Here is a 27,733-nt window from a genome sequence, read left to right as displayed (position 1 = left end):
ATTCCTCCTTTAAGATCACTGATAGACGGTGACTAAAGCCTTGGCTTTTCATTATGGTTTTTAATGTGGGCTCATATTTTATGTTATATGGATCTTATAAACCACAACATATAAGTGTGTCTTAAAAACAAGTTGATCCAAAAAAGTGAGAAATATCTTTTGAAGTGTAATTTCTCTCTGTAGCAAAAATTGGAAGATGCAGTCAATGAAGAGGATGGCCATGGGGGTCCGGGGAAGACAGTGTTGTATAATGGCTGTGCATACAGATGCTGCAGTTAAACTGGCTTTGTCACCTACTCCTTATGTGACCTTGGACATCTCTCTGGGCTTCGATTTTCCCGGCCATAAAATGGGAATGTCAACAGTACTTGTCTCATGGGGTTGTAGAAGTTCATTGAATTAATTTATTAAAACACTTAGGACCCAATATAATATGAGTATTAGCTATTTTATAGGAATCTTTTTAATTTTGCAGTAGTGGGGTCTAAAAGTCACAGAAGTATTATTTTTGAAAGACAAGACAGAAGCGGTTTTATTTACGTTGTAAGGCATGAGAGCATCTTGGCATGGCCTTAATATTTGGTCTCATAAAGGAAATGAGTAAGGTAATTGGAACTGAGCACATTCAGCCCACTCATCACGGGAAGAGCACCAGGTTTCTGTTCTCTGAGAAAACTTGCTAAATTCTGTAAGAGTGCTTTTAAAAAAATACAGTATTTTAAGATCTTTGAGGTCAAAAACTATATCCAGGATGGATTAGTACCCCAAACTTTATACATGTACTCCACACTATGCTTTGTCCTTTGTCAAAATGTACTGAACTCTGCATTAATGGATGTATCAGTCAGGGTTCTCCAGAAAGACAGAACCAATAGAATGCATGGAAGAATACATTTACTGGGGGAATTGGCTCCCACCATCACACAGGTAGAGGAGCCCTGTGATAGGCTGACTGCGAGCTGGAGCATCGGAGAAGCTGGTTTAGTCTGGAAGCCTCAGAACCAGGGAAGCTAATGGTGCAGCTCCCAGTCTGAGGCCAAAAGCCCGAGAGCCCACTGGAGGTCACTGGTGCAAGTCCCAGAGTCCAAAACCTGGAGTCTGATGTCCAAAAGCAGGAAGAGAACAAGCATCCGGCTCCGGAAGGGAGAGTGAAGGCAGAGGCAGAGAGAGTCCCCTCTTCTTTCACCTGTCTGTCCCTGCAGGGCCCCAGCCGATTGGATTGGATGATGCCCATCCACACTGAGAGCAGGTTTTCCTCTCCCAGTCTGCCGACTTCCATGCCAGTTTCTTCTGGAAACACCCTCACAGGGACACCCAGAAACAATGCTTCACCTGCCATCTAGGTATCCCACAATCCAGTCAAGTTGACACCTAAAATTAACCATCACAGTAGGTAAAGTTTATTGCATGTACATTTACCTCAGTCAAGCTGTGGGTTTTTTTAAGAGCTAAATACATGGTGGTGAGAATGTAATAGGCATTTACTAAGTATTTTTGACTAAATTAATAGTTAAATTAGTCACGAATGGAATTATTTCATTCTTCAGTGATGGGTCATATCAGGAAATCCAGATGCATAAGGGGTCAAATTTTATGTCCTTGATTTTGAAACTACGTCAGCTTCTAAAAGTCCAACTTTAATAGTAAATCCCAGTTCCTGGCACATGCTTTGAAGACCCACTGTCCCTCAGTTTACCGGTTTTTCATATTTACCCTGAGAGTGAAGTCAGTTACTGGACTTGATCCTGTATCTGCGACTCATATATTTCTCTTGAGCATGGCCTTGTGTTCTCATTTACGTTATCAGATATGCAATTTAGTCATTAAAATAGACATTTTGATATAGTGGCAGAGGATGTGTTTAAGATTTGAAAAATTTACCAAAAAATGAAATCCCTTTTGTTGTTTCCAGAAACATCAGACTCTGGGCCTCTGTTGACAAACTGTATCCACTTGTAAGTTGAATGTAACAATAGGCTGTGCACGTGAGCCAGCATGGACTTTTCTCATTGGCTGTTAGCATGAGGAGCTTGTCTGGCATCCTTGTATTTGATCCTGATGTCTTACTGTCTTTTCTCCCAGGTATGGCAGCAGCCAAACTTCTGCATGACTCTGGACTGAATGTGGTTGTTCTGGAAGCCCGGGACCGTGTGGGAGGCAGGACTTACACTCTTAGGGTAAGGCATTAAGAATCCGGTGGACAAATATGGGACTGAAGCTGAGTTTGGGGTTTCATTTTTGTTTTTTTCCCCAAAAGTCTTCAATTTCATTTGACTCTAAGAGGGTGAAAATAACTCTGAAACATTCTTCACAGCCTCTCTCCCAGTTTGCCTTCCTTTCAATTTTTCTGTTCCTTTTTGTCTTCTCATCTCATGATATTTGGCCTCATAGAGTTAGGATTGAGTAAGAGGGAAATGGGCAGATATGTGTGTGCCTCTGTGTGTGTGTGTGTGTGTGTGTGTGTGTGTGAGAGAGAGAGAGACAGAGAGACAGAGAGAGAAATAGGAAGAAAAATAACATAATTATTTGTACTTTCCACTCCTAACTTTGAGGCTTCCTTTACACCAAGACAATCATTCTAATCATACAAACTATAACTTTTTTGGAGAGAATTTCTCCCATTTTTAAATTTATTTTTTAAATTTTATTTTAACAAATCATAATTGTATTACATTTATGGAGTACAATGTGATGTTTTCACCATATGTATACAATGTGGAGTGATAAAATCAAGCTAATTAACATATTCAGCACCTCACTTTCTTGACATTTTTTGTGGTGATACATTTGAAATTTACTCTGTTTGTTATTTTGAAATACACAATACATTATTATTACTACAGTTACTGTGCAACGGATTTCAAAACTTATTCTTCCTGTCTAGCTAAAATTTTGTACCCTTGGACCAGCAACTGCTCATTCCCTCAGTTCTCACTCCCCAGCCCCGATAATGTTCATTTTGCTCTCTACTTCCATGAATTCAGTGTGTTTTAGATTCCACTTATAAGTCTTTCTGTGCCTGGCTTATTTCACTTAGCATAATGTCCTCCAAATTAGTCTATGTTGTCCCAAATGACATTTCTACATTTCTTTATTTTTAAAGGCTGAATAGTATTCCATTGTGTGTATATACCACGTCTTCCTCATCCATTTATCCACTGATGGACACTTAGGTTGATTTCATACCATGGCTACTGTAGATAATGCTGCAATGAACATGGGTGTGCAGATATCTCTTTGACATATTGACTTCAATTCTTTTGGATATATTCTCAAAAATGGGATTGCTGAATTATGCGATAGTTCTATTTTTAGTTTTCCATTTTTAGTTTTCTGAGGAACCTCCATACTGTTTTCTGTAATAGCTGTACTGATTTACATTCCCACCAACAGTGTGCAAGGGTTCCCTTTTCTCTTCATCCTTGACAACACTGGTTATTTTTCATCTTTTTGATAAAAGCTATTTTAACAGGTGTGAGGTGATATCTCATTTTGGTTTTAATTTGGATTTCCCTAATGATTAGTGGTGCTGAACTTTTTCCATGAACCTGTTGGCCATTTGCATGTCTTCTTTTGAGAAGTGTCTGTTCAGTTCCTTTGCCCATTTTTACAAAAATCTGGTTATTTGTCTCTTGCTATTGAGTTGTTTGAGTTTCTTATATAATTTGGATATTAACCTCTTATCAGATGTATGGCTTGCAAATATGTAAAGAAAACTATCATTTTATTAATTGTTCTTTTGCCATGCAGGAGCTTTGTAGTTTGATGCAATTCCATTTGTCTGTTTTTGCTTTTTTTCCTGATCTTTCAGGGCCATATCCAAAAAATCATTTCCCTGACTAGTGTCATGGAGCTTTCCTCTTGTTTTCTTCAAGTAATTTTGCAGTTCCTGGTCTTATGTTTAAGTCTTTAATCTATTTAGGGTTGATTATTTGTATATGGTGTTTGCATATGGTATAAGATAAGGGACTACTTTTATTCTTCTGCATGTGGATAGCCAGTTTTTCCTGCACCATTTATTGAATAGACTGTCCTTTCCCCATTGTGTGTTCTTGGAATCTTCATCAAAACTCAATTGATTGTAAATGTGTGAGGTTATTTTTGAGCTTTCTGTCCTGTTCTATTGGTTGGTGGTCTGTTTTTATGTCAGTACCATACTGTTTTGATTAAAATTGCTTCATAATATATTTTGAAGTTGGGTAGTATAATGCCTTCACTTTTGTTCTTTTTGTTCAAGATTGTTTTGGCTAGTTGTAGTCTTTTGTAGTTCCATATGAATTTAAGGATTGTTTTTTCTGTTTCTGTGAAAAATAACATGGGTATTTTGATGGGGATTGCACTGAATCTATGGATCACTTTGGGTAGTATGGACATTTTACATTATTAATTCTCCCAATCCATGAACATGGATGTGTTTTTATTTATTCACATAAACTAAACTTTTACCTGCCTAATTTTGCTTCTTTTTGCTTCAGCTTTTATTTTTTTTAAAGAATTATTTACCAATTTATAAATACACTTATTTTAATTGCTAGTTAATTGTTTCAATTCTGACACTGTTGCCTAAAATTAATGATTTTCTATTTAAACACAGAGTCAAGCAAAGCAAGTTTCTCTGCAAGGAAATGCCCTACTTCCATACATTCAAGATCTCAATAATAGATATAGAAGCTACAGAGTATTTTCATTTCCAGAGAGAAAATACATATAAAATTCTGACTCACAGCTCTTCTTTTGGAAGGATTCATCAATGATATATATCTGACATTTTGTACTCATTCTTTTTTTGAAATTATACTTTAAGTTCTGGGATACATGTGCAGGGGTGGGATCTGCTGAGCTAGATCACTTGGCTCCCTGGCTTCAGCCTGCTTTACAGGGGAGTGAACGGTTCTGTCCCACTGGTGTTCCAGGAACCACTTGGATATGAAAAAAAAAAAAAAAAAACTCCTGCAGCTAGCTCAGTGTCTGCCCAAATGGCTGCCCAGTTTTGTGCTTGAAACCCAGGGCTCTGGTGGCATAGGACCGAGGGAATCTCCTGGTCTGTGGGTTGCGAAGACCGTGAGAAAAGCGTAGTATCTGGGCCAGAATGCACTGTTCTTCATGGCACAGTCCCTCACAGCTTCCCTTGGCTAGAGGAGGGAGTTCCCTAACCCCTTGCACTTCCCAGGTGAGGCGACACCCCACCCTGCTTAGGCTCACCCTCCATGGGCTGCACTCACTGTCTAACCAGTCCGAATGAGATGAGCCAGTTACCTCAGTTGGAAATGCAGAGATCACCCGCCTTCTGTGTCGATCTCACTGGGAGCTGCAGACCGGAGCTGTTCCTATTCGACCGTCTTGCCAGCCCTCTGTACTCATTCTTTACTTTGAGTCATCTCCTTTATAATTGAATTTGTCCTCAATAAATATCTACTGAGTACATGCTATGAATCAGGCACAGTAATCCCCCCAAAATGGCCTTGCTCCACAGACTTTACAGTCTCCCAGAGGGACACTGACTGTTGTAATTGCCTAATTATAGCTTATCAAGGAAAATGCTACAATGAGGGTGGGTGACAGCTTGGAGTTGTGCCATAAGAGGCATAAGAGGGCACCTTACCAGTCTTGAGAGCCAGAGGCTCAGATAAGCCTGAAAGTCTTATCTGTTATTGACCATAACATACACCCCCTAACCTAGTTATTTGTGATTTCACACAAGCCTTCAAACTTGGTCTAACCCTTCTTGTCTACTGGCCATTGTTTTTGCCATTATGTGTTCCTCAAATATCTCTTTTTACCTTCGTCGTATGGCAAAATCTTCACATACTTCCAGGATCTCATCCCTTCCTACTCCAATCAAAAGCTACTTGCCTTTCTTCTGTGTTAATACCACTTACCTGTTCCACACAAGGACAATTATTATATGTTGCTTTACAGGGTTTTTCCTGTGTACATCTTATCTCCCCCAGTTCTTGAAATCTTCATATTCCTTGAAAAATACCGCATATAAGAGTGCCTTTTACATAAAGAAGCTGGTTTAGTACAATTAGGTGCTGAATTTTTAAAAACATCCTTCTTTGAGAAAATTTATTGGACAACTGCTATAGGCGTTTGGAATACTTTAGTGAGTAAAACAAAGATGCCTTGTGAAAATTGCATTTTTGAGGGGTAAGTGAGTGGAAAGCTAGACAAAAAATAAGCAAATAAACAAAAACAGAAGAGAAGGACCATTTCTAGTGTTTCTAATTAGTAGGAACCTGGTTTTTCTTAGACATACACAGAAATAGGAAACTTTTCTACTAATTTTTTGTTCAGAGGTCACCCCTCAGTCATTGGAAATGAAACCAATTCAAAACTATGTAAATATATTATTATACATAAAAGCAATTTCAAAGTCCACATTATGACCAAATATTTCCTAGTGCTATTTTCGAATGTCTGGATTAACAAATCACTTAAAAAGTGATCGTTTTCTTTCTTGCTTTTTCTCTAGCATTAGGCCCCTCAGCATTCACCTGAAGTACTGAGTAAAGAGATTCGTCAACAATTCACAGCTCACAAATTCAAAGCACTAAAAACCAAGCCACGTTATGGTATATTGTAAATGATGAGGTTTAGAAGCTCTTGCCTATTCAGCGTTCAATCAATTTTGCTTTAAATTAAAGATTGATTTAATAACTAAGTCATGTGAATGAAGTAGAGTTGATAACAAAATCTAGTTTTTCATGGATATACCCTTAAGTTGTATCTGTAACTTGTGAAATGTCGATTTGCTTATTTCAGGACGTCTTTTGTTATTTTATACATTTTTTACAATTTTTTTTTATTTTTTCCTGTGGGAAAACAGAACCAAAAGGTTAAATATGTGGACCTTGGAGGATCCTATGTTGGACCAACCCAGAATCGTATCTTGAGATTAGCCAAGGAGCTAGGATTGGAGACCTACAAAGTGAATGAAGTCGAGCGTCTGATCCACCATGTAAAGGTAAGATCAGGCCAGACTTTGAAGGATTTGAAAACTTCTCTATGATATTTCCTTACAAAAATTCCAGACCATTCTCTCAGAGAATCTTCTATGTCTCTGGATGATGCAAATGTATTTTATAATGGCATTTCAGCCACTCTGAGATTCATTCATTATTATCAAAGGTGAATTAGGTGGGAATTCTAAACCTATTTAGGAAGGTTATTGATGAAGTGGTATTGTCCATGTGGTAACATGTTGAACAAAACCTATAGAGAAAAAACATTTGTGCTTTATTTATTAAATATCTATTTAAATACCTGGAAGTCTTTTATGTTATATAAAAACCTGTGCAAAGTTTTTAAAATGCTGCCCTAGACTGCACATTGTAAAGAGTATTTGCAATATGCCTAATGGAATATTCTTACATTTTATCATTGTGGCCTATATATCAGCTAAAATTATTCTTCTTTGGAGATTGACATCAAAGTGGTTCAAGTCCCAGATCCCGTCTTTTGCAAGGAAGCTTCATTGTTCTCCCCAAGATTTCTGTGAATTTACTGGGTTTTTCATTCCTGTGATCATTTGTGGCTCATGGTTCTGGCTTCCATGAAACCTTTGTTCATTCACATCTCATGGCCTGTGACTCTTTTCTTCTCTTTGCTTATGACAACCTGGGTTCACACTCACCTCTTTGTCCTGATTTTTCTCAGACCACCATAAGCATGTGTGAAAAGCAAACGTCACTGAAGTTTGCTTGGGGTTGGGTGGGGGGAGGCTCTTAAATTTGCAGAAATACAAACAGATTAGAACTGAATGTTGGACATTCATTCTAATAATCTCTTAGACCAAAGCATCCCCTGAGGATTTCTCACTGGTCACATTTCTCTGCAGATTCCAGTCTCCCACCATGCTGCTGGTCCTCAGACTCTCTTCACATCTCCCTGCTCCTCTATTTTTCCAGCATCCTCATCTTGGTCCACAAAGTCACTCATGTTCTCTGACAATCAAACAGTCACCTAATCTGGGCCCCATCCGGGAGTCCCATGGAAGAACTGGCAGAGGTTTTCAATTTCAGTCTTTCTTCTCTCATCTTCGCTTGCTCCTGTAGGTGGAAGTAAGCAGCATAGGAACTTATTCCTCACTGGTAGAAAACATCCCGTTAGAAGACAGAAGAAACTAGCAACAGTCAATTTTGATTTATATAACAATTTTGACATCCTTATATTATTTGTGAGTGATAATATCGAGACAACTGACCATAAATCATGAAACATTTAATAAAATGGGAACTAAGCAGCTACTTAATTTGGTATAATGTGGGTAAAAGTTTTCCTTAATTTATAAATAAACGTTTTGGTTGACCTTCAAATTTTATTTTATATTGGCTGGGCACAGTGGCTCACGCCTGTAATCCCTGCACTTTGGGAGGCTGAGGCGGGCGGATCACCTGAGGTCAGGAGTTCCAGACCAGCCTGGCCATCATGGTGAAACCCTGTCTCTACTAAAAATACCAAATTTTATTTTATACGCCTTTCCACCTTCCTTCCCTATGTGTCTAGGAGAAAAACAGGCACATGAATTAGAAATGAAAATCTACCATGGTGATAATGTGATTTGTTGAACATCAGTCAACAGTTCTTAACACCCTTTGTTGGGTTCTTTGTTTTTTTAAATGTAGGTTTTCTTTACCGATTTCTTATGTCTTATTCTACCTGTAAGGCTTGCAGAGATTGACTTCTCAGAACACTGGGATCTTTAAATTTCTCCAGACAAAGGAGATGACCAGAGATTATATTCACTTGCCTGTCTTTGTGTGTGCAGAGATTATTGTCAGCTCAGAGCTGTGTCCAGGATGCTTTGTTTTTTCCTGACATTAAGTCCCTTGTCTGAGAGAAATTGCTGAGTCATCAATTACAGGAATGATGTTACATTTAAATGATATTTCACAGTGATGGCCAAATGTGCTGCTTTTTCACTATTTCCATTACTCTGTGTGCAGTTAGGAAAATACAAGTAGTTAAGCCGTAGTCCTTACTTAATACAGGGTAAATACATATGCCAATAATGCTCTTTATACTTAAAATAAGTCTTTCTGCTTTTTAATTATGACAAAAGTAAAGCATGTTTATAGTAAAAATATGATTAGAAAATATAGATAAACAAGAACAATTAACAAATCCCTTTATAATACTATCTTGAGAAGATCACTCTAAAATACTCTCTTGGTTCGTAGATTTTCATATTCCTGTATTGCTATTTTCTGACCTCTGCTGGAGGAAATGGGAAATATCAGTGCATTTTAAGAAATTGTATGCACAGGCATATGTGTATATGTTTTACATAGTAACTTACTCTCAAATTAATTATCACTAATGAGACAAATTGAAAAAATAATGATGCTGTAAAAAAAAAGGTTTCTGCAGTCTTGACAAAGGTGCCAATTTGGCCTCCTCGTGATTACTCACATGCAGTGAAGAGCTACATGATAATACATAATGACGAAGACCTTATAGCTAAGAAGTCCTCCTCAAACTAAGTACTTGTTCTCTACCATCTCCACTTCCATGTCTTTGTATACATCATTTTTCTCATTTTTGACCTGTAAAAAGCATCTTGGATGGCTACATTCATTTCTGGAATTATTAACAAGAACTTTGACATTCTTTCTCCTACCACATACTAGAGAATGCAGTTGAGAAATTTGTCTCCTGTGTCATGGAAAGCAGTGCTTTGGGAATTTGAACATTGCCCTCTATTACCTATTTTAATAACTACTGTCCGCAAGTGCAAACTACAGTTCATGTAAATAGATAGTATATTTGGGCCGTTTTTTTTTTTTTTTTTTTTTATCAGCGAACATGCATGTATTTCTTAATCTGAATCCTGAGAGTATCAAGTATGCTACTTGCCATATTGTCAGATCCTGCTATCAAAGGAATCTGCTTTTAAAATTTTTTATGTGGCTGATAATGGGAAATAGAGTTTTATGTGCAACCTTAGTAACATTAAGCTAAGGAACTTGGATATACTGGTTGATATTGAAATGAATGAAGTGTAGCTACCCAGAAAAGGGGAAGGGTACAGTAGCTCATGGTGGGCTAACTACCCAAATGAAAGAGTGTGTTTCCTCAAGAGAGAATGACTCCCAATACCACCAGTTCTGTGGTAGTTGTCATAGAAATGTTCTTCTGATAGAGGAAGTGTGTTCATGCCGGCTCCATAATCGGCATCTTTAAACACCTAGTGTGCTGTGATGAACGGGCCTCTGTCTTGATCTGATCTGTCAGACATGTTTGTATCTACTGAGTGGCATTCATTTTTAATGCTGTGTAGATCTGTTATATGTTGTTAAAGTAGAGTTTTCCAAAGACAACTTCATGAATAAAAGATGTGATACCAAACTATATTGGGATTTAATTATCAGTGAGAAAGGGATCGCTTTAGCTCAAATATATAATTTAGAAGGTGTTTTCCTTACTTCTAGAGTCAGTGATGCAGCTGTTAGTCCTTTACAATTATTGTTAAACATCTACTGAGATTTTTGATCCGTTTTACAAATAGGCATGCTGATTTCCACTGGTATAGTTTAGAAGGCAGTTGTTTAGATGTCTTGGAAGTAACTTGAAAAAATTGTTTTCTTTTAAGGAATATTTCATAATTAAAAAGAAAAAGATAGAAACAAAAACTTCTTAAGGAATCCTGCTATATTTTGACTTATGTTTCTTTCTCTTTCACTGTGTGTTTACATGTGCATGCATGTGTGGTTGTTTTTGTTCTTTTGGGCTCTTTGAAGAAGTTGGAGAAAATTCTAAGGTTTGGTACAATGTAGGCAAATAAAATTTTTCTGTCTCAGAAGCTTTCATCAGTCTGAAATTTGAAACTGAAGTCTAGTAAAAGCACCCATGAAACTGCTCTAGGACTGAAGGTTGAACTGTTAAGAGTTTTGCATATATACATACAAAGATGTAGTGTGACTTAAAATTAAGAGCCCAACTTCATACTGATATTCATTTCCAAACTTCAGCTATCTGGAGAAGCTGAGCAAAAGGACATTTTCGTCTTAACCTACTCCCCAGTAGGCAGAAACAAAGCTTATTGTCAAAGTCCTTTTTGCTTTGCATATGGTCAGCCTTCAATGCTAAAGACGCATGCGAATGAGGATTCATCTCTCAAATATATTGTCTGCTTGTTGCTGCCATAGCTGCTATTGCTCAAACAGCCTCACAGAGGAGGAGGCATTTGGCACAACCCCTCAGTCTTGCTGACAACTCTGAAATCCAGTTGAAAGTGTGATACACAAAATGCACACAAAGGCAGAGAGGGGAAACCATAGCTATCTATCTGCAATGTCATTTCAGTTAATCTGTCTGTCTAAATGGCCTCTCAGCACTAAGAAACAGCAACAGGATTAGAGTAGAAATATTGAGACATAAAAAATGCAAATGATAATTGCATTTAGCAAATGGAAATCATCCTGTTGTGTAAGGTCTTGGCATCTCCTGGAAATCAACAGGCTAGAAGTATCCAGTCTTCTCTAGGTCCTCAGTATTCCCTTCTTCACAACCCTGTCCCCGATCCTATTAATCCAGAGGAGCCTGGATCAAAGTCCAGAATACACTTGCTTCTGTCATGAAGGTGGAAGTCTCCAGGAACAGGTTAGACCAACTCTTGTTTTTATTCAGGAACAGTTGCCCATTTTACATGAACTTCACGCTTACCATGTTGAGCTTACTGGCTCTGTGAGTTTGCCCTTTCTGAAGTGGGCTTAATGAACCTTTTCTACCACTTCTGCCCACACTGCATTTCATTTCTTATTTGTTTGAAACAAATATGTCTTATTATGGAAGATTTTCTCAAGGAAAAAATGTGGAGAATAGTAATTTTCTCTCTAGTAAGTGAAACACATTTGTCTAGTGATCATTCTAAAGCTTATGCTATTATTCTGGAAACCAAAGTGCTCATTTCTGTTCTTTAGAGAATACAGGCAGATCTTTGGCATGTAATAATTTGCTGAAAATTATGCCTTTGATTGCTGGATTTGGAGCAACATTTAGGATATGAGATGAATTCATTTTCCGCCTCCAAGGTTTCCATTTGGAACTTAAAATATGGTACAATCAGTAAACATATTTTCTATGCATACACACACATATCTGGATAAACTTAACAGTGACTATGGTTGTGGGTAAGAGAGTTAGTTTTAAATTTTGCTGGGAGTGGAGGGTAGACAATGTATGGAATTCAGTTATGATAGTGAAATTCACTAAGGGAAACAGCGATATAGCTTAAATCTTGTGCAAAATTTTACAGCTTCTGTACTATGTGATCATGTGTTATGGCCAAGTAGTCCAAAGGAGCTGCAAAGACACCAAAAGATGGTGACTAATAAGGGAACCATGTAACAGATTGAAGAGAGCTTTGGCAACTTGCAGTACCAAGAGTTTGACAGGAAGTACAAGATGGCCTGAAATGTGTTAGCCTGCCTTACCAGGTCCTCAGCAGAGCAGCAGCCTGCAGAAAGGCTTAGGTGTGGTTTCCCAGGCTGTGTATCACATGTCCTGGGCATTTCTCTTGGCCTCTGCAACCACCAAGAAGTAATAACAATGGTAACATTACTCTTATATGGACATCTAGAAACTACCAAGTGTTTTCAATCTCAAATAACTATAAGTTATTTAGTTGTGAATTAGAAATATTATCCCCATTTAACAGGTGAGGACCTAAAGGTTAAAGAATTAATTGCAAATGACAAGATGCAATGGGGTCAGAGCATGAGTTGAGGCTTCTGGGTGTCAAGAACACACCGCAAAGAGCTCACTCTCTGCTGGTTGGGAACTACTTTTTGTCATTTCCTTCTAAGCCTCAGCACCCACCTGGCCTGCCTTTCTTCTTGCCAAACTTGTACTCTCACATATTGGAAAAATCAAGTTCAAGATCCTCCTTTCCTTAAGATTTTCCACAGTTGAGTACAGTTATTCCACTGGCTCCCTCCAAAGCCCTGTATCCTCCTCACCTTCCTGATTATTCTTTATGAAATTCTGTTTTGAAGTAGGATAAACAGTTTTCTGTTACTTGTACATCAAGACTTCATAAACAGCTGACTCTTAGACAATGTGAGGGTTAGGAGTGCTGACCCCCTGTGCAGTCAGAAATTCTTATATAACTTGACTCCCCCAAAACTACTAATAGCTTGCTGTTAATTACGTTGGTAAACACATATTTTGTGTTAAATGTATTATATGCTGTATTCTTACAATAAAGTAAACTAGAGAAAAGAAAATATTATTAAGAAAATCATAAGGAAGAGACAATGTTTTTACTATTCATTAAGAGGAGGTGGATCATCATAAAGGTCTTCATCCTCATCATCTTCACATTGAGTAGGCAGAAGTAGAGGAGGAAGAGGAAGAGTTGGTCTTCCTGTCTTAGGGGTGGCAGAGGCAGAAAAAAATCCACTTAGAAGTGAACCTATGCAATTCAAACCTGTGTTGTTCAGGGGTCAACGTTTTGTGTATGTATGCAGAAAAGCAAATGCATTACAAGTAAATGCTAACAACCACTGACATTCTTTCTAACAGTTTCTCTTAGAGCTTTAAGGTTGGTAAGTACTTGGTTGGCCTTCCAGATTATCCAGATTATTGTACTTGATGAACAAGTAAAACTGGCTTTACCAATGCTTTATTATTTTTTCTACCTGTCAGTCTTGTGACACCTGTTTTCTGGCTACATGCAGCCTGTCCAATAAGACAAAGGCACAAAATTGGAAATTTTGTCATAGCAGCATTCTAGTTCAGAATATCACCAAGTGATAAATCAAGAATTCAGGAATGGATCAGCTTTAGTGAAACTGGTGTTGAACATAAAATATATTTAAATAAAGATTTAAACAATTGGAAGAATTACAATCATAGTAATTTATGTAAATGTTATTAAAAATTTTTATATGGTAACAATTATATAATCAACAAAATCAGAATGTAGAGAAGGTGAGAAAGGAAGACACATAAGAGAAGTAACAGCTGCTTAAATCTTTCATAGCAATGAATCAATCTATACCAAAATTAATAGTTAATAAATAGTAGTTAATAAATTAATTAGTTCCCTCAGGAACTAATATCTCTTAGGGTGTGTGAAACATCTATTTGAAGTTTAGCACTTCCTTCAGTTCATTTCAGTTTATGTTTCTTCCGTCAAATTGAAGTATATTTCCATCATTTAAAATAACAGATATGATTCAATTCTTGTATTTTTTATTTTCTCTTTGTTCTTTTCTCCTTCCTTCCTTTCTTCCCTTCTTGTTTTTTGTTTCCTTCCTCCCTCTCTCAGTCATCCATTTGTTCATTTATCCATCCATAGCAACCATCCATCCATTCATCTATTCATTTTCCTATCTTGTACATGCTTATATAAGAGGTCTGGAATGTCATACACCAAATGTTACAGCTTTTTTTTTTTAACTTGATGGTACAACATGGAGTAATTTGTTGCTTTCTTCTTTGTACTTTTTAGTACTGCCAAAACATTTTATAAAGAGCTCATCTCATTTTTATTTTTAAAAATGTAATTAGACACAGACTTTACTTTGGAAAGCTCATGATCTATGAGAAGAGGTTAGGCCCAGTGTTTCTAGCAGATCTCTGTGCCTCTCACCTGCCTAGGCAGCAGTCTCCTGGGTTACGTATCCATTAACAATCACCAGACTGCTTCCAGCCAGGCTTAGTGACTGAGCTTAGATCCTTTGAGTTCAGATAGTCTAGATCCCAAAGCAGCTGTTCTAATGCAGAACCTCAAAGGCCCTTATCCTGGTATTATTGTGCTGCAGAATTTTCTGAGTGTCTGACACACACACACACACACACACACACACAGACACACACACACACTTCATCATTGACCTTTTGTGTGTCCTTGGCCACGTTATTTATGCTTTTGTGTTTTGATATCTCTGTTGAAAAGAAGGATGTTTGTACCTGTCCCACTTAGTATTTTGAGGTTTAAAGAAACAAGATGTTAACAAGACACTGATTAACATCATTGTCACGAGGCTGCTGTGATACATTGAAGATCCTAAGAACATTTTAATAGGAAGGATAGTTTGTTTACTTTCCTTTCGGAAACAAACTTTTCTAATAGGTTCTGGGGATTCTTAGTAGCAAGTAAGAATGTAAATGATGAGACACCAGGTAGGGTGAAGCTTTACAAATTCTTTCCAGAAGAGGACCAGGCCAATAAACTTACCTGAAAATATTTTCACAGGCTTCTTATACACTGAACTGTGAACTTTCCCCCTTAAAATCCAGTATTCTTTTTCTTCTATGTTATTAGTAGGCTAGGAGAGAAGCATTTGGCTGCAACTAAACTCACATGCCCAAACAGGCTAAATAGATCATAAATAGATAAATAAAGTGATCTGTTCTGGCTGTATTACCTTCTAAGTTTCCTTCAGTTCCAGTCAGATTTTTTATACCCTAGAATAGGGGACAATGGCTATTAGTGGGCTCAGGTGAGATCCCTTCCTCTGGGTCCCTAACTGGCCATGCTGGCACTCTTTGTAGAGTGAGGAATGTCTCCTCCTGTCAGGAGACAGGAGGCATCTCAGGATTTACCAGTCTCTAAGAAAACCTAAGTTTAGAGAAGTAAAATACATTACTTTAAAAATCTCTTTTGATATATGCATGAAATCTAAAAATATTAAAATAGCTTACAACAGCACTGTCCAATCAAAATTTAATATGTACATTGATAATTTTACATTTTTCTAGTAGCCATATTAAAAAGTGAAAAAGATGAAACTAATTTTAATAATACATTTTATTTAACCCAGTATATCCAAAATATTATTTAAACTTTATTATATATTATATAAAACATTATTAATGAGAATTTTACGTTCTTCTTTTGTACTAAGCTTTTAAAATCTGATGTGTGGTTTCCACTCACAGCATATCTCAATTGGGACCAGGCACACAATGCTCAATAGCCTGGTGAGTGGCTACTGTATTGGATAGCACAGGCATAAAAGGTTAGTAGATCCCGTGTATTTTTGCAACATTGCTAATCCATCTTAAATTTGTTAAAAAATAAAACCCGTACAAAACATATGTCTAAATCTCACAACAGAGACCCTACAGTACATCGCAAATTAACTTCCTTTATTCTGGTAACTTCAAATATCTGTCATCACAAAGAATCCAGAAGTAAACAATGAGTGAAGTTCCTTATGAGCCTGTTACTTCCTAAGGGCAGGGAAACTTTGAATCACTTTGAGAAAACTATGCTAGGTACACAGGGAGATGCTATGTCCTGTGATTTTAATGCATTAGAAAGTGAGCAAGCTGGAAGTAATTGAGGTTGATGTGGTCAGAGAGACTACCCTAAGAGAATGCTTTGAAAACTTCCAGAAAGCTTAAAAGACACTGCGCAATAAATTCAAGGGAATAAATTTATGGAGAGCATAAAGACTTCATATAGTGTCATTATTTTAATACATTTGCTCATTTGTCCCTGTCTATGACTAATTCAGGAGAAACAATAGAACTGGCCCAAAGTGCCATAAATGGTGATTATCTTAAAATACAGTCAGAGAAAAGTCCAACAAGTAAAGAGTTGTAGAGAAGATAAGCCTATAGTTCAATGGAAGTTTATTTACTCTTTTCATCTTTTAACACACATGCTTCATGCAAAATTCTGAGCAAAAGAACTGCAGAGCGACCTGGAGCGTTTTATTGCTGACATTTACTATTTCTCCTTTTTTAAAGTTGGCAAATGTTAAGGGCAGTTGCTACAGACAGCTTCTACTCATGTGCAAACCGTGAGAAAAATCACAATTCATAGTTACCTATAATTTAGGCTCTCAAGGGAAACCAAATTCATATGTACATGGTGGCTCCTGGAAATTCTGTTCCAAACTCAATTTAATAATAACAATAACCAACATCTTTTGAGATTTTGATAGATACAAAGCACTATTCTAAGCAGTTCATATGCATTATCTCACTTAATACTCAGAAAAGCCTGATGATTTTTATTATTTCTCCTTTACAAAGGAGAGCATTGAAGTAAGTACAAGGCATTTACACAACTTGCTCAAGACGCCCCAGTTGGTAAGTGATGGAGTGGGGGCTTTAACCCTGATCCATCTCACTCCACCATCCAGGGATTTGGCAGCTCAGCTTAGGTGCAGGCCAACACAGAGATTATACTTAAGAGCAGGTGAAGTCTCAAAAAAGACAAGGAAAAGGATAAGGGTGCTGAGGACTGAATTATGGGGCAGGCCTTCAACCCTTCTCCCCTTTCCGTTCAGGTTCTTGCTTCCTAATGCTGATTTTTCTTTTCGTCTTATGCCTCATCACTGATTTTTCTTTTTATCTCCATTTGACCACCTGTGACCTACTTGATCTTCAAGTGGAGGACACTGGCATGAATCATCTATTTGGTTAAATCAAGGACTATTGAGAGACATTGAATCCTCTCATCTCATTCTTAATCCAGGAATTTAAAAAAAAGTATTAAAGCTGCTCATTCGAGTGAGAATGCTGGAACTCTGTGTCACACAAGATAAACGTAAGAATAGACAGCCATACATGTTTCTTGGGTTTATTTCATGTTTCCATTGCAAAGTATAAACACAGTAGGGTTAGAAGAAGCATTGCTTTCCGTATAACTTCATGCTTAGGCAGAAAGGAAAATATAAAATTACATATTTAAGGGTGACCTATGTGGAGTAGATGTTTTGGCAATTGAAAGGATGTCATTATGATATCTAATAACATTGATCCTTTGGATTAGAAAGGATGAGAGTCCATCTAAAAACAACAGGTTGTTTTTAAGCTGCTACTTTTCTTGATGAGGCCAGGATAGTTGTGCTGCTGCTATTTTAGGGACCTCATATTTCTCCCTGATTGGTTCCAGGCATTTCTCCCAGATATCTGTTGACATCTTGTCTATGTATCCAGGCTGGAGCTAAGGTTTCTTGACTGTAGAATCCTGGGAGAAAAAGCAGTAAAAATAAATAAGTTAGAAAGATAGTGAATACAATTAAATCTTCATCATGACCTCTAAGTACCTAAATAATATGCCCCACCAATCTCCTGGCCCAGCTCACCCTGGTCCAGCCACTCTGGCTTCTAGTGTGCCAAGTTTATTCCTGCCCCTGGGCTGTTGCGCTTTGAAGCAGATTAAAGATGGGTGGCTACACATTCTTTGATAGTCTTCCCATGGAAAGGGAGAGTTGGGGTCCATGCCTCGTCTCTATGCATCTGTCACGGCTTTGACCTGGAGAATATGACTGAAGTTATGCTACTTCAGTCTGACAGCCTAGGCCTTAAGAAACTGGTGGGTTCCACTTTTGAAACCTTGAGTTACACCATGTAAGAAGTCCAAATACCCTGAGACTGCCATGCTGGAGAAGCCACATGTAGGCACTGTGGTCCCCTGTACCAGCCAAATCTAACCTTCCAACCCTCCTTACAAAGGTACTAGACTTGGAAGTGAAGCTGTGTCAGACATCCAACCCAGTTGAGCCTTTGAATGACTCCAGCCCCAGCCGCCATCTGACGCAGCCACATAAGTAAACTCAAGCAAGAAACTGCCCAGCTGAGTTCAGTCGATCCACACAACTGTGAGAGAAAATAATAGAGTGATGCCTTAAGCCATTAAAATGTGGGGTTATTTTTTTTATGCAGCCATTGATAACCAAAACACACTTGTTATTCCCTCCACTTGAAATGCCCGTTCTTGGGCCTCAACTGAAATATCACCTCCTCAGAGTCGCCAGAGTAGCCTCTCCCACTCCCACTGGTATTCTCTATTCTTAATTTAGACCTTCTCTGCTCTATTATTTTTTATAGCACTTATAAATTATATCATGTATATCATATTATATATGTATTTGTTTTTGACTACTTTCTCCTGGTAGAAGGCAAGTTCCATGAGGGCAGATACTTTGGTAGGAAAAGTCCCCAAAGTTCACGTGTTGGCCACTTAATCCCCAGTGCAACAGTTTTGAGTTGTGGGACTTTTAAGAGGTGATTAGGTAATAAGGGCTCTGCTCTCATTAATTGTTGCTGTTATTGCAGGAGTGGGTTAGTTAATTGTGGGGTCCACAGTTGAGTTACAGATAAACTGGAGATACAGACGCAAACAAAACATACAAAAATCCCTGCTCTTGTGGAGCTTATGTGTTATCTGGGGAGGCTATAAACAAACAAGTAAAATATACAGAAAAATATTGGCATGCCTAAAATAAAATTAGTCATGTTTGATTTTATAATTGCTTTTCACTTGCAGTAACAGGCACAATCAAGAAATATGGCTAAGTGCAGAATAAAAAAGGCTATAAAACATGGATCTTCTTACATGAAGTTAATTCAGATGTAACAAAAATTCATATATTATGTTCCTTGAAACTTAAAAAAATGCGACTTTAACACTCTCAATTCTAATGGGGATATGAGTTGATTTTCAAGTATTTTTTAGAGCTTAAGTTTAGTTAACCAATAACTTGCTGAATTATGCAAAAAGCTTTGGCTTTCAAAATCTTATTACTTTTCCCCTGTCAAGATTTAATAATTTTTAGTAAGGGTTTGAACTTTTTAATCAGATATGCTAAATTTCCCAAATGCATGTATAAGATGTTATTATGTTAATAGCAATGTATAATACAATATCTGCACACATTGGAAAATATATATGTGTGTTGTATTAGAAAGTGATGAGTGCTACGGAGAATGGGAGTGTGGGGTTATGTGAGAGGGTGGGATCCAATTTCAAGCAGGGTAGTCAGGGAGGGCCTCACTGAGGAGGTAACATTTCAACAGAAAACCTAAAGGAGGCGAGAGAGCAAAAAAATGGCTGGGTAAGAGTGTTCCAGCCAGAAGAATGTCAGGTTCAGAAGCCCTGAAGCTGTTTTGTCAAGCTTACGTTTACGGCACTGCAAGGAACCCCCTGTGGCTGGAGTGACGTAGACAAAAGAAAGCTGGGGGAGGGAAACAGTGGTTCTCAAAAAGCAAACAAACAAACAACAAAACTCTCACCTGTAGAATTTGCACGGTGTAAATACTTAATGTCTGATGTCAAGCTACCAACTTACTGTCACTGAAGGCAGAGTTGGGAAGAGGTGGACACAGATGGTTCTCATGACACAGTACGCACAGGCTCCAACACAATATGAGAAGGTCAGAGAGAGAACAGGGCTAGATGGCATAGGGCTTAGAGGGTAATTCTAAGAACACTGACATTTACTCTGGGTGATGTGGGAAGCCACTGGAAGGTTTGAAGTAGAGAAGTAACACGATGTGACTTTCCTTTGTAAAGTATAATTCTGCAGAAGCTCCTTCATGAGCAAATAGATGTGTGTGTGCATGTGTGCGTGTGTGTGCACGTGTGTGTGCATGTGCACATGGCCACACATATGTCTGTGTCTGTTTCTTCTTCATGGACAGCAATTCACCCCAGCTGTTACTCTGCTTTCTTTGGGGGCAGATACAAAAGAAGAATACAAATCTTTTCTTTTTTCTTTCTTTTTTTTTTTTTTTTTTTTTGAGACAAAGTCTCACTCTGTTGCCCAGGCTGGAGTGCAATGGTGTGATCTTGGCTCACTGCAACCTCTACCTCCCAGATTCAAGCAATTCTCCTGCCTCAGCCTCCTGAGTAGCTGGGACTACAGGTGCCTGCCACCATGCCCAGCTAATTTTTCTATTTTTAGTAGAGACAGGTTTTGCCATGTTGGCCAGACTGGTCTTGAACTCCTGACCTCAGGTGATCAACCCGCCTCGGCTTCCCAAAGTGCTAGAATTACAGGTGTGAGCCACTGCGCCCGGCCACAAATCTTTTCCTATGAAGGGCCAATCCTCTTTCTTCATTTAGGCATTTAACTCAGAACCCACTGAAATAAAAATGACAATATTAATCATGATTTTTAAGACTATATGGCTCACTCAACCATAGAGCTTCTCATACAAGTGAAATGCAGCCCATGTGTGAAGCCTTAATATATCATCACAATCCGTTCTATTACTTCATCTCATCAATTGGTAATGGAAGTATTCTTAGGATCCTGCTATGTTCTCTAGCTTTGAAACTCACAGCATCCTATTCAAACTCATGTACATATGTGTGAGAAATGGGAGGGCTGTCAGCAGTCATTCAATAATTTTGAAGAGGAGCACTTCGAAACTGCACTTAGACCAACCCGCAGTTTTCATTATCACGGTCATTGCTGAAACCTACTTTAGGTCAGCATAAGTTAGCTAGCACCTTGCGGCCTGCTTTGGAATTTAAAGCCATCGTATGAGACAATATCTCTGAACAGAGTTTTAAAATTGAAGCTATACATAAGAATGGTATGGGAGGTAGGGACATTCCCAATTAAAAGTTTAATTTTGGGCCAGGCGCGGTGGCTCACGCTTGTAATCCCAGCACTTTGGGAGGCCGAGGCGGGCGGATCACGAGGTCAGGAGATCGAGACCACGGTGAAACCCCGTCTCTACTGAAAATACAAAAAATTAGCCGGGCGTGGTGGGGGGCGCCTGTAGTCCCAGCTACTCGGAGAGGCTGAAGCAGGAGAATGGCGTGAACCCGGGAGGCGGAGCTTGCAGTGAGCCGAGATTGCGCCACTGCACTCCAGCCTGGGCGACAGAGCGAGACTCCGTCTCAAAAAAAAAAAAAAAAAAAAAAAGTTTAATTTTGGGTGGGTCCAAATGGTACAGATCAAAGAAAGAGAAAATACTAGCACAGTGACCGACTTCCTGAGCACAAATACACAGGCTTGAAGATGGAAAAGGTGAAATAGCTGAACATAATGTCAAGAAAAAGAAAGAAGCAGATGCTTATAAATGTAACAGAAGCCATGAATTATTATATAATGTATCCTAAAGAATTTCTCTCCTAGCTATGAAAGAAACAGACTTTGCCTCAGTGGTCTTTTGCTAATATCTTCTAGCAGTCCCAAGATATGTAGACATTGTTATATCAAAGCTCCTCAGAGCCTTGAACAATATATGTGACTGTGTATTTTCTTGGGAAAGTTGAAAGATATAACAATAAATGCATCTGTAGGCCTGGCGTGGTGGCTCACACCTGTAATCCCAGCACTTTGGGAGGCCCGGGCTGGAGGATCACCTGAGGTCAGGAGTTTGAGATCAGCCTGGCCAACATGGTGAAACCCCGTTTCTACTAAAAATACAAAAATTAGCAGGGTGTGGTGGCGCACACCTGTAATCCCAACTACTTGGAAGGCTGAGGAAGGAGAATCGCTTGAACCCGAGAGGTGGATGTTGCAGTGAGCCAAGATCGTGCCACTGCACTCCAGCCTGGGTGACAGAGTGAGAATCAGTCTCAAAAAAAAAAAATGCATCTGTTATAATATAGATACTGAGATCGTAGGCTTAGAATCCAGAGGGACCTGGATTTGAATTCTGAACTCGCTATTTACTGGCTGTGTGATTTGAGGCAAGTTTCTTAACCTCTCTGTGCCTCTGTTTCTTAATCTAAAAAATGAAAATAATAATACCTTGCTTATAGGGTTGTTGAGGGAGATAAATAAAAATAAACGTATAAAGTCTTTAAAAGGATTTTAGTATGCAGCAAATGTGAAAAAAGTGTTAACCATGATAATGATGATGATGGTGGTGGTGGTGATGATGGTGATGGTGATGATGGTAATTATGATACTTGCCTATCACAATCCTTATTTCTCATACCCACTTTCTTTGTGCTCATGACTTCTCCTTTGAAATGGCTTTTCAAGAAGCATATGGGTGTCAATTCAAAGTACCCATTAAGTGAATTTCTTTGAAAACTTTTTCTTCCTGAAAATAATTGTTTCAAATAAACAGATGCCTCTTTGATATTCTTTTTATCTCAGTCCAGTTGGTAAAGTTGGAATGCCCTTTAAGTATCTCCAGGGTGTCTTCCATGTAAAATTCACAAGTAGCTTTTTGGCCAAACTTGCCTCTTCCTTCATCTGAATCTCACTCCAGGTTTCTCCTGCTGTGTCATCTCTCGACTAGTCTCCAGAATATTCTTCTAATCAGAATCTTCCCAGCATCCTTCTTATTCCCTCAACAAGTGAATCTCCTTTAAATCAACACAATTTCTACACTAGGGATTAATGTTCATAGCAACAGAACTCCTTTTGGGACCAAGAAAACCTTTCTATTTGTGCATAAAGTCTCCTTTGATTTATTTTAAAGTGGAGTTCTTATTTCAAAGCATTGACTTTCTTTGGAGAAGTATTCTGACTCATCTAAGTGAATCATCATTTTGGCTTGTATCACTAAAGAAAGTGAACACTTCTCCCAAACAATTTATGGAGTGAAAAGTTGGTACCTGCACCAGCATTAATCAGAGGCTGACTTTGGTACTGGATGAGTTATTCAATGGAGAAGAGAAAACATGTTGTGCTTGGATAAATTCGAGGATATGAATTTCTGTCTCATAAGGCTCTCTCTGTAGAGAAAGGCATGCTAATTCTGGAGTCACAGACTTCTGTTACACTCCCGGGGCTTCAATAACTTTACCATGGACCTTGGGCATGTAATTTAATGCTTCATAGAAGCTTCAATTCCTAGTTTGTAAAGTGGGATTATTAATTTCTAACCTCCAAGTGTTCCCTTGAAAATTAAATGTGATAATATATGAAATGACTTCATAAATATCAGGTACCTTCATCATTTTAAAAATCTTATGTGGTAGAGAACCTCTTTAGGAAGGAATTTTTTGACAATTTATTTTTTAGAAACAATTTTTCTCAACTGAGATAATCACATGTCCTCAGATTTCAAAAGGATAACCTAATAATCTGAAGATAATAATTGACATTTAAGGAAGAACTTGCTTTGAGAAAAATCATTTATTTTAGAAGTCAGTTTCTCCCTCCCTCTCTATCCCCATCCGTCCTTGTATATTGTACTAAGGCATGTACCCAGGTTACCAAGAACTTTTCCATCTTCTCATTACTCTATACATTTCAGAGGCATCAAAAGCATTCGGATAATATCTTTGAAAGACAAGGGGCACACCTGTCATCCGGCACCTGTGAGCCCAGCGAGGCTACAGCCGGGATAGGAGAGTGGTGCAGTTGTTTTGGATTAGCTGAACTGCTCTCTGGGGCTGGAGTTCAGGGTCCAGTCCTGGAGGTTCAGAGAGGGCTTGCTAGAAAATGCAGTTAAATGAGTACCTTCCATGACAAGGAGGTGCTGGGGTAAGCATTTGGGGATGGATTTTCGTGCTGGCAAATCCCAGCATGCTCAGTGATGCTGTAAAGGCGGGAAGCTCTGAGCTTTCTTCTACAAAGTCATCTGCTAGTTCATACGATAGAATTATCCCAGAGGGAGGCAATTGCCCTATGGGAGGCTCAAGGTGTTCGTAGAAAGGGGCTTTGTGGTATTTATTAAAATAATATAACAACAACAACTAATATCCTTCTAAGAACTTTGCATATATGATCTCATTTAATCCTTGCCACAACCCTGGAGGTAGGTATTAGTACTTACATTTTACGGATGATGAAAGTGTCAGAGATGTAACTTACCTAAGGTCATAGAATTAGAATTAGTCATTTCTTGAGCCAATGCTTTCATCATCTACATGAAAGTTGGCAATACTTTTTGTGGAAAGAACAGTGTAGGGATAGTAAGGATGATATTAGTCAATATCTAAGCATTTACTATGTGCGAGTCACTATGTTGAGATGTGTATGCATTATATCACTGATGACCCATAATACTGTCATGACATTGGTTCTATTCTATTTACATTCACATTATATACAGAAGCCCAGTTTGTTGCATGCCTGAGTTCATGGTTACCTACTGGGATGTTGAACATCACAAGCTGTGCTCTCACCTCTAGCATCTAACATCGTGTATGTGTACGCAAAAACGGACCTTTTTCAAGTGGTTTCTGGTGTTTGAATATTACAAAATAAGGGTTTGTGATGATTATGGTGAAGCTGAGTGTTCCCTTTTTTGTAAATGCTATTGTATTTGGTTTTATTTCTTTGCTGCTCTATAATGAAATCACCATAAAAATCACTTTATGTCTGTAGTGAAATTTTCCAAACCATAACATATCTTTATGAACCTGAAATTTTACAACTCTTTAATAACAGCTATTTAAACAAGCAGTTTTGTTATATTTTTGTCTATGAAAAACTACATTAGATTTATTAATTAAATTAGAATATTAGAGCTGGGAAACTACCTTCTATGTAAATTATTTGTGGGAGTTTATGAAAGTCTTGTACTAAGACTAAAAGTGGAGTGATCTTTTCTCTAAGAATTGTACTTAAGCTAATGCAGCTGATAGAGCATGTTAAAAATGCGTGGAAGACAAAATTTCAATATTTAGACTTAAGATTTATTGGAATTTGGAGATCAAGTGGACTTTAGCTCCAAGGTCCTTTCCTAAATAACTCAAAATGTATAATCGGAGTTGTTGTTTAGGTTGGAGACCTTTTTAAAACAGGAAATTCACTTTTGTTCATGGCACAAACCTTTATAAGGACATTAATGGTGTTTTAAAATTATGATCTATGATGTAAAAATAAGCTTTGTCTTGTGGGCCTTAATTAGATTTGACTACAGACTTTCTTCTCTCAGTTTGGTCTGTTCACCTATTTGAGTATGTTTGTAGCAGCTATTGCTGTATTTCTCATTTCCTTTAGCAAGGCTCTGATAAGAATGATGGAAACAATTGGGACCTTGCCACCAATCTCCGCCCCAAAAGAAAACACCTCAATTCTCAAATGAGGTCCCATTAGGCCTGTGTCAGAAGTTTCTCATGAGGTCTGGGCCACCCCAGAGCCCTGGGATTGAGATTTTTTAGACATTGCTACAGGCTGCTGTGCCCATTCCTAATGGATGGCTGTGGCAGTTGGGTTCCTCAAGACACAGACTTGGAGATGGCGAATAGCATGTTGGTGGTTTGTTAGTGGGTACTGTGGGGATCAACAGCCATTGATTGTTGGAAGGCAAGAAGGCAGGGGTGGCCAGAGGAATAAGTCAAACTGTGATGTGGTTGCAGTGGAACCCTCAGCTGACCTGACAAGGGATTCTGAAGATGAGATGGCCCTTGGGAGCTGTCCTGAGTGGGGCAAGAGGGCCAGGCCTTTCTATCCTCATGTAGATCAGTCATTGGAAGTGAGGTGCCCAGAGAAGGTGACATGATCTTAGGCAAAGTGGATTTTCTGCAGCTGGGATAATCTCTGAAGGGGGCTGAAAATCAAGGGCTGCCTGCCAATAGCACTCCGAGTAACTGAAGTAATAAGTTCCTAATTTCTGAAGGGCAATCTGTGCAAGCTCATCACAGCATCTGCCACATTGACCGCTTGGGAACTCCACTCTTCTCTTTAGTAGTTCCAGGCCAAACTTTATTTACTGGGGCTTTTGCAGACCTTGCCACCTGGATGACCCGATGGCTCTGGACAGAGAAGCATAAGAGTGTCTGGTGAGATCCATAGAGTCATGAATCCTGCTGACTACCCTTTCCATGAAACAACTTCCTTTATCCAAAGACTAGGGTTGCCATCAAGGGGCTGTTCCGTACACAGCCACATAGCCAGGTGAAGCCATGAAGCCAGCCATATGCCATGTTATAATTATGATGCCGTAAATCTCTGTTTTCATGGACCTGCCTCTCCAGGACTTTGGAGCTTCTGGAGCCTGGAACTATGTCTTATTTAATTTCTGTTTCTTCAGTGTATTGCTTAGTGCCTGTTTCATAGCTTGTGCTTACTCCATTTTGTTTAAGTGTTCGTAGCACTTAAAAGTATGATATCTAGATTCTCCTGGGTCTGTCCGAGCCTGTCAGTAGTTTTGATTGTCTTCATCAGTTACCCAAATACAGTGTTAGTTCTAATTTGGTAATTTTCCTTTGCGTTGTCTCTCTGCCTAATACTCTTAAAGTCACAATTATATTTAAGTAGAGTAGAATGGTGATGAGGTGGGCAATGTTGATGCCTGCTGTTGCCTGTGTGCAAGGATCCATCCAGGACTTGGATCCCCTGCTGCATGAGAGGAAGCAGGAGCTGGGAAACTAGCTTGACGTTAAGCACACCTGAATTTGAACTCTGCTCATCAGCTGTGTAATCCTGGCAAAGATGTTTATCCTAAGACTCATTCTCCTCATCTGTAATATGAGTTACTACACAAATATTTAAAAAGCAACATTATTCATAATAGCCAAAAAGTGGAAACAACCCAACTGTGTATCAACAGATGAATGGATAAACAAAATATAGTATATCCATATATAGGAGTATTATTCAGCCCTAAAAGGGAATGAAATTCTGACACATGCTACAACATGGATGAACATTGAAGATATGTTAAGTGAAATAAATCAGACACAAAAGGACAGATATTGTATGACCTTGTTTATATAAGCATTGTTACTATTTGCTCTGAATCTCTTCTGGCCACTAAACATGGTTTCAAATGAACACACTATCAGATATTTATTTATTCTTCAAAGATTTACCGAATGAGTACTCTTCTAGGTACTGGGAATACACCAGTGAAAAAGACAAGATTTCTACCTTGGTGGGGATTACATTCCAGCGTGGAGAGGCACTCAATATATGTATATGTATATGTAGATGAATAAATGTACCACATAGTCTCAGTTGCTATGAAGAATAATAAAGGTTGACAGGAAAAGCATCTCTAAGGAAGTGACATTTAAATAGTGCCTTGTGAATATCTGGCAGATGAATATTCTTGAAAGAGGGAGTGACAGGTGCAAAGGCCCTCAGGCAGGGATAAGTTTGTGTGTCTAAAGAAC

General features: G+C 38.4%; 1 protein-coding gene across 2 annotated transcripts in view; it reads left to right on the top strand.

The window, feature by feature from the left end:
* Positions 1-27,733, top strand: part of MAOB (monoamine oxidase B) — a 118,126-nt gene that overhangs the window by 36,475 nt on the left and 53,918 nt on the right. Inside the window, exons 2-5 of one of the 2 annotated variants that reach the window (XM_032756760.2) lie at positions 1,203-1,393; positions 1,913-1,955; positions 2,083-2,177; positions 6,830-6,967. In XM_032756760.2, the coding sequence (XP_032612651.1) occupies positions 2,085-2,177; positions 6,830-6,967 (231 nt within the window). In that variant the 5' untranslated portion in view covers positions 1,203-1,393; positions 1,913-1,955; positions 2,083-2,084. The remainder of the gene's footprint in view (positions 1-1,202; positions 1,394-1,912; positions 1,956-2,082; positions 2,178-6,829; positions 6,968-27,733) is intronic. The other variant, XM_032756759.2, reaches the window with a different exon arrangement.

The sequence above is a fragment of the Hylobates moloch genome, unplaced genomic scaffold, assembly GCF_009828535.3.
Source record: "Hylobates moloch isolate HMO894 unplaced genomic scaffold, HMol_V3 SCAFFOLD_7, whole genome shotgun sequence".
Lineage (NCBI taxonomy): Eukaryota > Metazoa > Chordata > Mammalia > Primates > Hylobatidae > Hylobates > Hylobates moloch.
The sequence above is the reverse complement of the archived record's forward strand: the minus strand, read 5'-3'. Positions and strand labels throughout refer to the sequence as shown.